Source organism: Lathamus discolor, chromosome 2, assembly GCF_037157495.1.
Source record: "Lathamus discolor isolate bLatDis1 chromosome 2, bLatDis1.hap1, whole genome shotgun sequence".
NCBI classification, from domain to species: Eukaryota; Metazoa; Chordata; class Aves; order Psittaciformes; family Psittacidae; genus Lathamus; species Lathamus discolor.
In genome coordinates, this window is record NC_088885.1 from 98,559,815 (window position 1) to 98,576,319 (window position 16,505).

The 16,505-nt window shown below is 44.1% G+C and overlaps 1 protein-coding gene across 1 annotated transcript in view; it reads left to right on the forward strand.

Moving 5' to 3' along the window:
* RIPOR2 (RHO family interacting cell polarization regulator 2) overlaps nt 1–16,505 on the forward strand; it is a 65,120-nt gene that overhangs the window by 34,342 nt on the left and 14,273 nt on the right. The window contains 10 exon segments of the mRNA XM_065667851.1: nt 541–619; nt 888–911; nt 1,944–1,997; nt 4,666–4,815; nt 5,723–5,786; nt 9,749–9,792; nt 11,044–11,169; nt 11,868–12,016; nt 13,019–13,148; nt 15,197–15,886. Of these exon segments, the coding sequence (XP_065523923.1) occupies nt 541–619; nt 888–911; nt 1,944–1,997; nt 4,666–4,815; nt 5,723–5,786; nt 9,749–9,792; nt 11,044–11,169; nt 11,868–12,016; nt 13,019–13,148; nt 15,197–15,886 (1,510 nt within the window).

Sequence of the window (16,505 nt, forward strand, 5' to 3'; positions counted from 1 at the left end):
CATGGAAAATGGGAATACAGGGGGCAGAATCCCATTTCCACTGAAATTGCTAGGAAAGCTCCCAAAGGTTGGGGTTTTCAAAATTAGATCATTTTTTCTTTACTCTGAATTTCTTAGAATCCTATCAAAAACAGGATTTCTTGGAATCCTATCTCCTTTGAGATAACATCCCAGACGATAACAGGGCTTTTATCAGCCAGATACAAGGGCAGTAACTGGAAGGCACCAGCCCACAAAGTAAGCAGCAGATTAGCAAACTTGAAACTAGCTGTTTAGTGAGAGGAGAACACCAAGCTAAGTAAGTGCTATACACAGCTAATATACAGCTAATACACACCTAAATACTCAGCTCCTATTTATTCCCCAAAAGGCAGCAGGGAGCTGCATTTAGGACGGGTTGACGTGGATGAGTTCTTGTCTGAAAACATATCCAGTAAAGAAAGACATTTGTTGGAGAGATTTTCTTTTAGGATGATCTTCAGCCAGCTCACTGTTGAACATGCAGAGCTCATGCGTCCCTTCCCTGGCTTGTGTTTACAGTGAGTATCTGGAAGTTCACCAGACAGAGCTGGATAAGTTGACTACTCAGTTAAAAGACATGAAAAGAAACTCACGCCTGGTACGTGTCATGCTTTTTCATCGTGTGGCTGCACAGTGAACCTCCTCGAGGTGCTGGGGCAGCCGGGGGGTGGGAGTGGGATACAGAGAAATGGCGCTGATGCTCCTCTTCCCTTCCAGCCCTGGTCTTATTTGTGACCAGTTTCTGATTTCTGTTGACTGGCAAACGTTACTTTCTCATGGTTCATCAAATTTCTCATAGTTCATCAGGTTTCTCATAGTGCTGTTATGCTGCAAAATTAATCACAGTTTTGTGCTTTCTGTTGCAGGGAGTCCTGTACGATTTAGATAAGGTATGTTACTCCCTTTGACACCGGTTTTACAAGGAGGTTAGTACCCTTACAGTATATAGGTAGCTGGCATGGGAAACCTCAGCCAGCTCTACTGGTCAGGCCAGCACTGCTGAGGGAGAAGTTATTTGACAATTCGCTCTTGAAAAGGAAGAAGTCCAACTCCCCTCCTCTTCCCAAGGATATTATCCAGAACCTCTGGCAACCAGCTGTGCTTGCTAACCCAGCATCAAACTTACCTTTTCAGCCCTGTCACAGGGTCCATGGTGTTAAACAGGCTCTGGGACAGGCACAGGAAAGGAAGGAAACCCCTGCCAAGGGGAGGAGCGGGACAGAGGAATGAGACCTCCTATTGCTGACAACTGCCAGCCATTAAAGCTGTCACCTTCTGCAACATGGCCCTGCCAGATCCAGGCGGCTGGGAGGCTGGCAGGGCCACCCCAGGGGGTTCTGCGGGAGCCGGGTCAAGCCCTGGCTCATCCCTGCTCCTGCCAGTTCTGGGTTAGGAAAAGCTGAACATATTTCTCCCTGCAGGAATATCTGGGTGAAACAAAAGGGAAACTTTCAAAACTGTTTCCTGAACAAGTCTGGCTTTTTTTTCAGTCAAAATGCCAGGCTTGGTTTGGCTGTCAGAAAGTGTTTGCTAAGAAAGAGAATGGATTTTGAAATGCAAAATCCGATCAATTTTAGTACAGGTTTTCAAAGTACTTGAAAGTACAGTATTTTGGGTCAAAAAGGCTCTCTGCACTTGTTTGTTTTCTCTTGTTTAAAAATTTTAAAAACTAGAGGAATCCCATCAAAGAAAACGCCTTTTTTGCTTGAAAATATATTAGGTACGCATGTCAGTGAATTCTGCTGTCAGCAGCAGATTAATGGTAGTAAGGTGGGCCAGCTGATTCCGGATTCATGGGCACTGAAACCCTCTGTGTTTTGAGGAGTCGTCTCTCAGATCCATGGGGACTAGCAGAGAAAGTGTGGTGGTGTCTTACTGATTTATTTCATGTGCCTCACCCTCTACCTCTTCCTCTCCTCCAGCAAATCAAAGCAGTCGAAAGATATATGAGAAGGCTGGAGTTCCACATTAGCAAGGTAATGAGCACTCCTATCACCTTTCTTCTGCATTGCTCCTGTGTTATTAGGAAAACAAACCTTTGGCCTCCTGCTACCCCTCTGCTCCAGGGAGGCTCACTTGACAAAGCCTCTCCCAGATTCAGTGTTTTTACTGTGATGGGCTGGTGGTCAGAGCCAAAGAAAGACTTCCACATGGTTTGTAGTCCCTGAGGTCCAGCCGTGCCCTGAAACACTCCCACCCACTGTTAGTACAGAGAGAACATAGGGTTTGACACAGGCTGCAAAAATCTATCGCAGTGCATGCTTATTGTTAAACTATAGGTAGAAAGAGAGTTGCATCTGAAAGTAATTTAATTCAGCAATTGTCTCTACTGTACGCAGCAGCTAGATTGGACTTATTCCTGCATTTCACTGCTAATGCTTTTGCTGCATGGTTTGGGGCCCACATCCACTTGATCACATTGGTGAGAGTATTCAGTAGAGGTACTTGTGACTAATATATTTTACAGCCCGGCAAAATCCATGGCGTGTATTCTTCTACTTATAAACATATCTGCTAGCGATTAGTTGCTTTTCTGAGCCTGACAAAAGAATGAATTATTTTTGATGGATGAAATGTCTTTAGAGAGTCATTTGAAAAGCATTCACGCAGCTTGAAGTGCTCCAATTATAACAACCCATCCATACCTTTCAATTTGAGTTTTCTCTTGCTCTTGGAGCTGAGAAAAAAAATATAAATCATAAGGCAATAGACTGAAATTTTGTTCCCCAAACCACCTTCTCTCTTGCTGGCAACATGAATGGCAAAATTAGTGCTTAAAGAACATTTCCTTCCAAGTCCTTCCCACTCCAGCCTGCTTGGATTTAATGGCTTCTGGGCTTATTATAGGACTGAAAAGCACCAAACACAAGAGATAATGCTGGTCAGTTTGCTCAAGCTTGCCGAGTACATTAGTTCACTTTCTGTAACCCACAGCAACAGAGACAAAAGGAACTGAGCTGTGCTGTGTTAAAGCTTGGGCAGGTAAATAAACATCTTTCTTTGTAATCATAGAATGGTTTGGGTTGGAAAAGACCTTAAAATCATCCAGTTCCAACCACCCTGCCATGGGCAGGGACACCTCACACTAAACCATGTTGCCCAAGGCTCTGTCCAATAGAGAAGGTCTTTTTCAGCAGCACCAAATCAGAGTCAGAGCAATGCATTCTGCCCTATTCCATAGAGAAACCACAATGAGGAAAATGGGAAGCACAGCAGCAGACCCTATGTATTTAGGGGGCAGATGAGCATGCCCTAGCCATGTACACAATGGCAGGGCACAACATCAGTCCTAGGCAAACGCTTCACCCTGATGGCAGAAGTAAATACCAAGTGACAGCTATTTATAGTGTCTGTCTTTAGCTTGCTGACTTGCAAAAGACATAGCAGTGACTCCAAGAGGCTTATTTTGCAATTTTGAAATGGCAAAATGTTACCTGTGCCCCCATTACCCTTTGCTGAACTCTTTAAAAAGCAGTCCCTGTTTTGGTTAGTGATCCCTCAAGTCAGAGGCTTCAGACACCAGGTATCCAAGCTAGCCTTGGAAAAGACAACCTAAGGCTTTGAAGCTGTCAGGAAGACCAGTCCCGTTCCAAACAAATAAGCAACAGCACATTTTGTTAGAGGTTAAACAAGGCTTGGAATATGGGATTTGGAACATCCCTGGATTGTTGCATCAGCCTTATCTCTAATGCAGCAACAACAAGTCATGCACTAACAAATCAAGGTACCGGATGCTTTCATAGAGAGAAATTCTGCTGGGAAACATACACATTCAGCAGTTATACCACTGTGGGCTCCTCCTGAACCTCTCAGATGGAATAAATATATACGTTTAGAGCAGGGATTAGAGGGAAAAGGGAAACCAAAGCTTGAGACGTGTAAATCCATTGCACTCTGAAGCTAGATCCAGGTGAGCAGCACGTGACTAGGTTTTGCAAACCTTCCAGAGTGCTTGCGAAATGTTGGGTGCCCAAGTCATGCCAAAGGAGTTGAAGATGACAAGGAAATTATCAGCCTGAGGGGCTGAAGTTCAAAATACTTTATTAATTTGACATCAGCTGTTTCTAAGCCCCTTAATTGTGCTGATTCTATGACTCCCAGTTTCTGGAGGATGGGCAGTGAGAATTCCAAAAATCACTCCCACCTTCCAGCACTACCTATTGGTCAAATATTGTGACGGCCTTGATCCACAGCTGACCTTAGCAATACAGAAGACATTGCTGGCCCTGTTAAATGTGCTATTTAATGCATCCAATCCCATTTGGCAGTGTGAGCATTGCGGTTGCCTTTGAGTTTTCCCACACCAATATACTTGAGAGGCTTGCTGCACGCCTGCTCTACCGTTACGATTGCACATAGCCCCACGTATGGGGGAAAGGGAGTAGCTATGGTTAAAGGCAAGCAGGGCAAGCAGGTGAATTGCTGGCAGCATTTACTGTAATGAGATTTTTACATTGGAAGTGATTTTTATCTTGTGTTTCTTTTTCACAGACTGTAACAGAATCACAGTTTCATTTGCTCAGCCCCTCCATTGGATCTAACAGCTTGGCTGAGTTTCCTTACAACGCAAATGACTTCACTGCTGGTTTTATTTTGATGGGGTTCTGGGGTTTTTTTCCAATACACTTTCCTTGTTCCCACTAGGTGGATGAGCTTTATGAAGCCTATTGTATCCAAAGACGTCTCTGTGATGGTGCCAGCAAAATGAAGCAGGCCTTTGCAATGTCTCCTGCCAGCAAAGCAGCTCGGGAGAGTTTAACTGAAATCAACAGGAGTTACAAGGAGTACACAGAGGTACAGCCTCATCAGTTTGCTCTTTTTGCTCTCACGCTGTTTGAAGGCCATGGGAACTTTGCCACTGGTTTCAGGGAGAGTTTCATCCAGATAAAAGGATTAAAAGCAAACTCAGCAAAGAATTATTACTTATTTGTCTTCAGCTCGATACCTGGTGACTTAGAGAGGGTACATGGGCCCAGAGAGTTCCTTGAAATAATAATGTTTATGCTCTATGAGAGCAGGGTTATACCCAGGAACTGCTGCACAAGAAAAAGGCATAAAACTGCCCTGAACCTGCTTATACTCCAACCACTGCCAATTGGGGGATAGCAAGTTGGCTGGAACCCACATGTATACAGATATATGCTGCAACCCAGCCTATTTTACTTACTGTGATCTATTTTATTAAACCAGGCAGTAGATGAACGAGGGTCTAATAGCATTGCAAACATCCCAGGATACAAGCTGTAACAGCATTCCTAAATCTGATGGAAGAACAGGATTGGGTCCGATAATGCCTCACAGAGTCTTTTTTTCTTAATGTAGTTCATGTTAAATCATGCTGGGAGCCACTTTGGCATGGAGTTGCTGCTGGCACATGTCCTGGCTGGAGGGGAATGGGAGAGTGACCAGGTCATGCTTCAAGGGCCACAACTGCCCTATGCCAACGGGAGGATTACAGTGCAACAGCAGAAGAGCTTGGGGTTACATTCAGCTTTGGTGGGAGCAGGCACAGCTCAGCTGCCATTTTTAGGGTCAGGCGTAGCTGAAGAGCAAGGATGGCTCAGCGGACTGATTTTACTGCAACACAGCTTTCATTTGCATAACAGAATCTTCCCTTCCAAATAGACCTTAAAAAAAAGGAAAATGAAAAAAAGGCAGAAAGAGGGTTTGTCTGACCTCACTGTTCTCTTTTCCCACACAGAACATGTGTACCATAGAAGCAGAGCTGGAGAACCTATTGGGGGAGTTTTGCATCAAGATGAAAGGTAATTGCCTTTTCACCTTTCCCTCCATTCTCCAAAATAGTAGCAGTCACTGGGCATGCTAGTGAGGGCCTCGAGACACACTGCTGTGATGTGTATTTATGACAGGTGTGGTTTTCCCCCCACCACAGGCATTTGTGAGCCCTCAAATCCCCAGCTTACACCTCTGCACACTGGAAAGGATCACAGAACCAGGACCATCAAAGCTAACAGAGAGACACTCTGAGATGCTGCTTGTTGTTTTCAAGGCTAATTACTTCCTTCAGACACTCCCCCGATAGCCAAGCAATTCAGTTTCGAAGGCTGCTATCCCCTTTGCCTGGGGAAATGGTGTGAATGCCCATGGAGCTGAAGTTCAAAACTTCCTTAATTTGACATCAGATGTTTCTAAGTCCTTTACATTTGCTGATCCTGATTACTACTATTTTGGAACAAACATAAAAAAGCAAAGAGCTGGGGTAGTTTACCTTTTAAACACCTAGATAACTATGTGGTGGCACCCACCTTTTCATTTTCCTCCTTGTCTTTATGACAGGGGACTTGACAGGTTTGCATACAATGGAATCAGTTTTACTTGAAGCATCAGTGAATCACTGGGTATTGCTAATCCTGTTATCCCTTTAAGACTCTTAAAGAAGAGATTGTAGGAGGATATCTTTTTTTGGATCTTCAATCACTGGCCTGAAAATAGTTCTACAAAACAAAGTCAGCATCGAAATACTCATGCATTCTTAATTCTTCACTTGAAATCTTGCCATTTAAAAAATCGGCTGGTGCATTTTTTAAAGCCTACAAATCTCATACAGCGCTCTGATTCTGCCTGCCTTGTCACAGTTGAGCTAGTTGTTTCTTGTGGTTACACTGACACGATCTAGCTTAGATTAAGTTAAAATAGTTAGTCTGTGCTCTCATATGAGAGAAACAAGTGCAGCAGCTGTTAGAGTTCTCCTAGCTCCATCCCACAGCACCAAACCTCAGGTTTTAAAGCCCCCACTCTTCAGTACTGGAAAGGCAGTCAAAGATGCGTAGATGTAAAGTCACAAGATGAACACACGGAGACCAAGTCAGATATTGCTATACGAAAACTCACAGCAGAATCATAGCATGAACATGCAGAAGGAAACACGAGGTCACATAGTGTAGAAAGGGCACTGCATCACACCAGGTCCCTCGAAGTGTTCTTTTACTTGCTGTAAATGCAGTGCAATGCACAGTTCCTGATGGCAGGACATGTTGCAGAAGATGTCATGGTGCCACAAACGTCTGTGCTGAAAAAGGTTTGTCCCCTTCTACTTTCTACATCCAAATCCTCCAGCAAAGCTCATGAGCTCTCGAGAAGTCAGGTGCTGCACTCATGTGCGAGAGCTGAGCACAAACCTTGAACAACAGCTACCTCTGAGCACAGTTCTCATAACATAAAGAAGCCCAAATTAGAAAATAGCTAAGAGAAATGCTGTATCGTTAAGTATTCACTAATTAGGACATCTAAGATTTCTATTTAGATAGTCTTCCCTAGGAACAGGAATACAATAGGACAATCCAGTCACTGCTAAAGCTGACAACAGCTCTAGCACAAAAGCCTGCAGATCACAGAGCAAGCTCCTCCCTTAAGTTATACTGCAGTATAGCCAGCTAACTTTAGGATCTAATTTAAAATCAAAGCATTCCTCTCCCCAAAGCTTATCTGTTCCTAGCCATTCCAGTGAAAGTTATTTTTACGTTGTGCCCTCTGTCACTTACACTGAAAGCAAGCCAAACTACACAGCGCTGTCAGGAAGCAGGGGACCCACACTGTGTTTTTACAACTGGTATTCAAAAAAAGCCCCCCAAAAGCCTGATTATTTTTCAAAATAAAGATAATAAACTTCTCAGCAGGCTTAGATTACTCCTCAGGGATTAATCAGGTGCTGAAATTAAAGAGTGGAAATTTAGAAGTTCCTGTATGGAATCAGTGTGTCCTGTTATGATGTGTAGGGAAGTGCCCCTGTACCTCTTGGAAGTACCAAGATAGCAGGAGGTGAAATACCCAGCTATCTCACACAGGGAAGGCAATACACTGGCCTGATGCACCAGGGGCTCTGCAGCATGGAGCCCAGCACCACAACCACAGTCCATGTGTCCACATGTCCAGCATCCTGCACATGGGCAGGGCTGCACAGGCTGCGTGAGCTCCAGGTGGCCCTGCCACCTTACCACAGCCATGTAAGGACCCTGTTTCCTATGCTGACACCCCAGGAGCAATCACCCATTCCATTTATATTACAAGCATGTTGCTTGTATAGTAGCCATTGGCTCCTGCCATGTGTTTAGTCCCCAAAAGCCAGCCAGTTACCAAAAAAGTTTCCTAGGAAAGTACTATATCCCCTGTAATCAAGTAAGCTCTTAGCCCCCTGTTCATCAGGCTGAAGAGACTTGACCAGCCTGGTTAGACTCACAGACCTTGACTCCAGACAACATCCATGTGGAATTTTAAGCTGTGCTTCCCCACCCTCCAACCCCATCCACTGAGCAAAGAAAAGACCTTTTCTTTTCCTCAGATACTGTCAGTGATGTATCCCAGCAGAGATCAAATTCACTTATAAAAGCGTGCCTGGGGAGAAAGAAGCAGCAGTGAAGTGCTAGTAAGCTTGAATTATTTATAAACAGCAAATAAACTAGGAAGGAATTGGTAATATGAGTGCTGTGCAAGGGCCCCTCTGTAAGGGCTACACAGTAAGATGACTGAAGAAAACTCTTTTCTGGTCAAAGAAATGGAAGAGGAGTATCAAGCAGGTCACAGGGACAGGCCATGACTGTATTCAGGGATCGGGACTAATTCGGCCCAGCAAATAAAGCCAGTACTAGGGCTCATCATACTTGCTTTGATGTTAACACACCCATATATGTTCAGTCATAGCATTCCAAGACAAACACAGCCTGAAGACCCCAGCAATTTTGGTTTCATTCCTTTCTCTGCCACAGGCTTTGTATGTCTCCTCAAGATGGTTTCTTCGGGCATTGCAGCACCACTAGAGGCATAGTTTTAGGCTTACCCAGGCAAAGCTGGTAAATTTCTATAGCAAAACAAGTGCAGCAGCTACCTGCTGAGGAGACCTGTGAGGAAGGGGAGGATCCTTCTGAATGGAAAACCACCAGTTCCATCCGTAGAAGAGAAGGTCGCAAGGCTAGGAGAGGGACAGTACCTTCCCTGGGATTTCAGCATGGTCCCTCAGGAAACTTTCACTTCATATGCACAGTGCCAGTACAAAAATAGCATCATCATGTCCTCCTTTAAAGAAAAAACACTAAAAAGATCAAGTAAACACCAGTGCTTTGCTGCACTACTCCCCTCTGGGGAAGGATGGGATAAATCTCATTCTACAGATGTCAGTCACTTTTTGTGATGTGTTTACTATTGAAAGATACTCAGCTAGTATGGGAGTGATAATGTTAAGGAAATGCCAAGCAGAAGGAGCCTGTCTCATTTACTGTCTCTCTATTGAGATGTACTAAAAGGGAATCTGTGTTAAAATGTATAGCTCCATCTGATTAGTGCTAGGAAGCAAGCAATGCATGGTATTCCACAGCTCACCTGCACCGTGCAACAGTAAGGGTGTTAAGCTGAGCTTCTGAAGCCAGATGATGTCAGGGTGCTGCTTTTTCTTTAATTATTACATAAAAGGAAACTTGGAGCTCTTCAGGAAAACCAGATGGGAAGTGCAAGTCTTTCTTATGCAAGAAGCCCCAACCCAATTAATTATGTACCAAAAAAGAATAGAAAGAAAATTAAGATTGGGGGGAAGGGAGGCGGAAGGACGAGGGGGGTTATAGACACCTTCCAGCGAGTGGCTGAGTGGGCTGTAGGGTGCTGCCACCCTTTCCTGTCCAAGCACAGCAGCAGTGGCCTTGGGCACCCCACTGCAACCCATTGCTGGACACCACTGGGCCCAGGCCCTCCCATAGCCCCTCATGTCTTTCCTTCTCAGGTCTGGCTGGCTTCGCTCGGCTCTGCCCAGGAGATCAATACGAGGTATGTTTGCATTGGTTTACGGTTTATTTAATAGTAAAAGAATCAGAAGGCAGATTTCTGCTGCTTTTCACATCAAAATGAGTAAGACCTTTTCACATCAGCACCCCAAGAAACAGCAATTATTTTTCCAGTATATGCTCTGGAAAACCTTATAGTTCTCCTTATGTCTGCCTTTGCCAAGGCATCTGTCAGAAGACCTGAAAATTATAGTCAGAGCACTGAATAATGTGTATTAGAAGGACTACAAGTTTTCTTTATGCTTTTTAACTTTTAAAAATCTTATTTGTGATAAACTTTTCTAATTCCTCTGGAAAATGCATATGTCACATCCTATGCATGTAGGGCAAACTGAACACATCCTTAGTGAATGCTAAGACCTTACTTCGTCATAAAGCAGAGCAGCAGAAAGACACAGAATAACCATTTCTTGAGACCCAGATATTACCTGCTATGAGGCTGTGTCAGGATCTCTGGTCAGTGCAACATTCCAGTGGAGAATATTATCAGCGGGTTAATTAATATTAAGTAAAAGCCTCCAGCTCTATCCAGAACAGAGCTAACCCTGCAATAAATCACAGTGGCTTGGTAATGGATCTCCCCAACCTGTACTTCCCAGATGTCTTGATCATTGATTCATTTGTTCCCACTTTCATTCCCTGTGAGAAATATCTCCTGATGCTTTCATGCCTGCAAGCGTGTGCTTCCCCTGTGGGAACAATTAGTTGGTACAGGTCTCTCCCAGCCAACCCCGCAGCCCAAAATGGGCTTGCTGCTCTTATCACTTCAGATTGTCCTACTGCATTGTTATATGCATCACCAGGCAGCCAAAGTCTCACAGCTGGAAACTGATGGGGGATACCCATGAGCTCATATACCCTCTCTTATGCCTGGGAGGGCAGCAGATCCAGCAAGCTGTAGATGTTAGGAAATATTACGGGGGCTTTCATCCTGCCCCCCTCATTGCTGCTTTCCTGTAAATAGAGTTAAAACTCCTGCAGCTGGTTGTCATCTAGGTACACAAAAGTAGAAGCTGGGGCAAGAGGTACATTACCAAAAGTGTTTAGGAGAGCTGGGAGGCAGAGATCTTGCAGAATAGAGCTTTTCCTTTTGGCTTGATGGGAAGCAGAAGAGCAGCACCAAACCATTGCCTCTTCCAATGTTTTACTGACCTTTTTCCCCAATTCTGCTTCTGATTTTTGTGCATCACGAGAGCAGATTTCTCAAGAAAATCACAGGATTTCTCTTTTTCAGATTTTCATGCGTTACGGTCGCCAGCGATGGAAACTGAAGGGCAAAATAGAAGTGAATGGCAAGCAGAGCTGGGATGGAGAAGAAATGGTTTTCCTCCCTCTCATTGTTGGACTGATTTCCATTAAGGTACACATGCTGACTCCTTTGCCTGCAAGCAAGGCAGGAGTCATGAAGCTGCCTTCTCACGCACTATCAGCAAACCCACAGAAACAGATCATTAAACTCTTCAGAAATGAGCTATCATTAGTATTTCCAACATACCTACTAGAGTGATGTACTGTAGTATTGTCCATCCTAGATTCTACAGGACTTACCAGTTTGGGAGTCTTGTGGACAGGTTATCCTAACTCTCCCCATAGCCACACTAACATGACCCTTGCCTCACATCACTCTCCAGCAACTCAGATCAGTTACATCAAAGCAAGGGAGCATTGGAAACCTGTTTATTAACAGCATTCAAGAAAATCAACAACAATAACAAAAAAAAAAAGAAAAACAACCAAAAAATCCCAGTCCTGATGAGTTTGTTAATACTGCTCAGATAAGAAAGCAGCATCTGTTGATCTGGAGAAATACATAGGTCTTTTCACCATCTGCTCCATCCACTGTGAGGGTGGTGAGGCCCTGGCACAGGTTGCCCAGAGAAGCTGTGGCTGCCCCATCCCTGGCAGTGTTCAAGGCCAGGTTGGAGAGAGCTTTGAGCAACCTGGTGTAGTGGAAGGTGTCCCTGCCTGTGGCAGGGGGGTTGGAACCGGAGGAGCTTTAAAGATCCCTTCCAACCCAAACCATTCTGTGATTCTATGTCTTTTTCTGGTCTCTTACAGGTCACAGAAGTTAAGGGACTTGCAACTCACATCCTTGTGGGAAGTGTTACCTGTGAGACAAAAGACCTGTTCGCAGCTCGGCCTCAGGTGGTTGCAGTAGACATTAATGACCTTGGCACAATAAAGCTGAACCTTGAAATCACCTGGTAGTAAGTACAACTGGTTGGTTGGTCAAGCAACTGTAAAAATTCAACTGAAGGGAGAAAGTCCATCCATGTGGTCTCTTCTCTTTATTTTGCTTACTACTGAGACAGATGGGGAAGGAATTGTGACCCAAGTTTGGGACATGAGAAATAGTTCATGGCCACCTATAGATTTGTTATGTTACCTGTGGCAAAAGGGTTTTGTGCCTGGTTTCAGCTGTTAAATTAGGTTTGGTAAGTACTGACATTAAAAGTCATGTGAAACATATAGTGATGAGAGATCATAGAATTGCCTAAGTGTAACATTCTTCCCTAAGCTCTAAAGAGGGACAGAACTGAGTGCTCATATGTGCATTCATTTTTTTAATATTAGTGTAAAGTTCAGTAGAGTTGTCCTGGATTTATGCTAGCCTAGCCAAGATCAGATGTTGCCCATCTTTAAAAGCTGGCTTTTAAGGGCTTCATTCACCATGAGGGTAGTAGGAAATCTCCTAGCATTGCCATATGTGTCTGCATCGGTCAGCACAGTGTTAGGATTCAAACCCAATTCTTGCTGCATTTTAATGAATAGGTAAATGAAGAAGCACTGATGTATTTAACTTTTAGTCATGTATGCTGTTTCTTCTAATACAATAAACATGAAGTCAGCAATAACAGCTGCTGGTTTCCTTTATAATGCAACAGCTCTATTAATAGTAGAGCACCTTTCTCATTAGTATGTGTGACACTTGGCAACTCAAATCCAAGAATACTTTTCATGTGAGAAGAATAACTATGCTACATAAGTGATATCTGAGAGTAGAACACTTACCAGAACAGAAAACCACACTTGGGAACCTGCTGTTTGATTAACAACATTTTCTTCTACACATTTCTGTTAAAAGAACTTGCTACCTCTGGGTTTTGATGTGCTGATAAACCACCTTTTCACCATCCTTTCTGTGGACCTGAACTTCCTTCTCTCTCAACCTAACAACCTTTTGTTTTTCTCTGCTTGTGTGTCCATAGCCCCTTTGATGTTGAAGACTTGACCCCATCTGCAGGAAATGTGAGCAAGGCATCTGCTCTCCAGAGGAGAATGTCCATGTACAGCCAAGGCACTCCTGAAACACCAACCTTCAAGGACCACTCATTCTTTGTAAGCTCTGTTTAGCTTCATGTTTATGTACTGAGAAGCCCTAGAGCAGTTCAAGTACTGAAAATACATCATTGCTTTACACATCGAAGCTTTTTTTCCCCTGGTTGCAGCAGGTTACCCTTGCAAATACTTACAATGAAAGTGCATTCCTAGCTGCTAATCCTAAAAGGTGGCTGTGATCTTGGCATCTTTCAAACTATGTGGGAAATTATTGCATACCTATTCTTGCCTGACTGCTAGAAAACCTGAATCAGCTTTTTAAAACATGTCTTCATTTGGTAACAGTAGTTAAACAGCCATCATAGCACTAGTATTTCTAATGTATCCCATGATAAAATTTGTTCCCGTACCTAAGATATTCATAGGGTGCTCCCACATTTTTGTGTGAATCAAATCCTGAATGCTTAATCAGGACTGCGTATGAACTGAATAGACCATCTGTACAGATACGAATTTTACAAGTGCTGAAACCCATGCCTGTAATCTAGTGCACTGCTATAAAGCATTCATTTAACTTGCCCTTCCTCACACCCTCTTTGCTTTAACTGTTGAAGAAATGGCTGCATCCCCTGCAAGACAGGCCAAAGTTGACAATCTTAGATGCTCTGCAAGACACTTTCTTTGACAAGCTTCGTCGCAGTCGCTCTTTTAGTGACCTGCCATCGCTCAGGCTAAGCCCAAAGCTAGAGCTATATGTGAGTCCTCGTTTATGTTTGGTGAAGGATTTTGTCAGTCCCCATGTGGCATCTCCATTCCCCCGCATGCTTCATGTGTCACTCTCTATTGCAACTCACTCATTTTGCTGACTGATTAGAGGGGAGAACATGACTGTGAGCCCATGCTGCTCCCATTGAATCAAAATTCCTCTTGGTTTCTACAGGGATAATGATCAGAAGCCAACTATCTGTGGGCAGAGAGCAGGGCAGGAATACAGGCTAATGGTATTCTCCAAAAATCTCCCGCTGCACTGATTGATGCCAGATATTTGCGTAGTAACATGACTTTCAGATGCTAAAAGCATACCCATATTGAGGAAAAGAAGAAATAAACCTTCGAGTATAATTATATTTAGGGGGAAAAAAAGACTTAATAGTGCTGGGGAAAAAAAAAAAATAATGCAAGTTTTTGGCACTTTTAGCCTTATGCACCTTACCAACATGGTTGGTTCTTTCTGGTCTATGGTTCTTTCCAACAAATCGTCAGCAAAATAGTAGTTGCCTTTCATCTGTGCTGTGCATTTCTGTGAGTTGGCCACAAAACAGAGCAAGATCTGCAGGTCAGATAGGCAGGTTGTGACCCCTACAGTGATTTTTCTCCATAGGTCTGTCAGAGACATGACATGCTGTGATCACTTTTGGATCTGTATATGCTGGTTTTGCCTCCTGAATGATCAGTGGCCTGGTCAATACATCACCACACAATTCTTCTGTTTCATTCTGGCTGAAACTCCTGTCGAATGGGACTTCTATATAACTCATGCTCAACAATTAGGAGGGATATCCACACGCAGAACAAAATTTCAACAGAAAAGCAATAGCACAGTAATGTCACCATTTAAATGCCATGATACTAGAGAAACTTTGGGAGCAAACAGCATTGAATTTTGGGGATCGCTACTTTAGAAGTCAGAAAATAAATACAACAGAAATCTGTAATGGATAGGAAAATGCAGACAGGGTGGCTTAAGTACAACTCCATTAAAAAGAGACATGTTGCAGGAACTGGAGCAGCTCACTGGAAATGCTGCCTGAGGGAATCTGGTAGGACAAGCAGAGTTCAGGTCTCTGTTCTGGGACTTGCTTTCTAAAGCTCTCTGCTTACCAGGGAGATGCTGAGCCCAAGCGTCCCAGCAGTTTTCCTGCTGAAATCAGGAGCAGTGCCAGATGAAAGCAGAAGTTGGATTTGAAGTATCTTTCCCATCTTTCAAGTCTCGAATGCCTCTTTATTCCTATTCCTTACGTTTTTATTTCCCAGGCACACACTGTATTTTTTCCTCTTTCCAGTTCTTAATGAAAAACATTTTCTCTCCTTCTCTATTACCTTTTCAGTCGAATTTGCCAGATGAAGTCTTTGAGAATGGAACAGCGACCACCGAGAAACGGCCTCTTTCTTTCACTTTCGGCGACCTGCCTTATGAAGACCGTGTGCCCCCTGCCAACTCAGCAGAGCCCTCTTCTGCTCACGTCAGCTCCAGCCCCGACATCACTGCGACCCCCACCCAGCACCAAGGTCTCGACTCCTCCAAGAACTCAAGCCTGGACTGTAGCAGCAGTGACTCCCGCAGAGACTCTGTCACTGAGCCGAAGGACCTGCCGTCCCAGGGAGAGGGCGCAGCGACTGAGAACAAGAGCACCACAGAGGCAGCTCCTGAAGTTTGCCGAAAGACCTCTGATGCTGGGAGCGATCATGTCTTCCTAGAAACAAGTGTCCCAGTGTCTCTCCTGCAGGACACGGATGAAGGTTCAGAGCTCAAGCCTGTGGAGCTGGATACCTATGAGGGCAACATCACAAAGCAGCTGGTAAAAAGGCTTACATCAGCTGAGGCACCCGTGACCCCAGAGAGGCTGCTGTGCGAGGGGTCGATTAGTGGGGAATCAGAAGGATACAAGTCTTATCTGGATGGAAGCATTGAAGAAGCCTTGCAAGGGCTTCTCTTAGCTCTTGAGCCACATAAAGAGCAGTATAAAGAGTTTCAGGACCTGGACCAGGAGGTGATGCATCTAGATGACATCCTAAAAGTGAGTACATTTTCAGAAAATACTACCCTAAAGAAAATCTGAGTGGGTAGAATCTCCTCCCCTGCCTCGCAAACATCAAAGTAGGGCTTTTGGAGGCCAGTAAAACTCCTCAGTAGCAGTAGATTTGCTCCTGCTTGGAGCATCCTTTCACAGTGTTCAATTTTTAAACTTCTGTGCTCAATGATGTGCTTACTGTAGCCTCGTATTCTCCAGCAATGGACCTTTTAACATGCTCAAAACCTGGGGGAAAAAGAAAAAGGTGCAGTGGCAGACGGGTAATTAAATCAAACCCTTCTCTGGAGAAACCACGTTTGAATCCGTTGCTTGTGCCATACTGAAGATCAGATTATAGCCAGCCTTCTGCCTTTTAAATCTATGGGTCGCATCCTCAGTGGGTGTACTCTGTGGAGTTGTGTAAAACTACACCAGCTGAGGATCGGGCCTTGCAGCCATAGAATCCGAATCTTCCAAATTGCCAAATGGATTCAGATGCACAAGTCCTGCTGAAGGTTGCCATCCCCACATCACCTAGGCTTCTTTCACGCCTTTTCCTCTTTCCCCCATCCATTTTTAAAATGAGAGACATCCTGTCATTACATCAGGATGTACAGAAACTGTT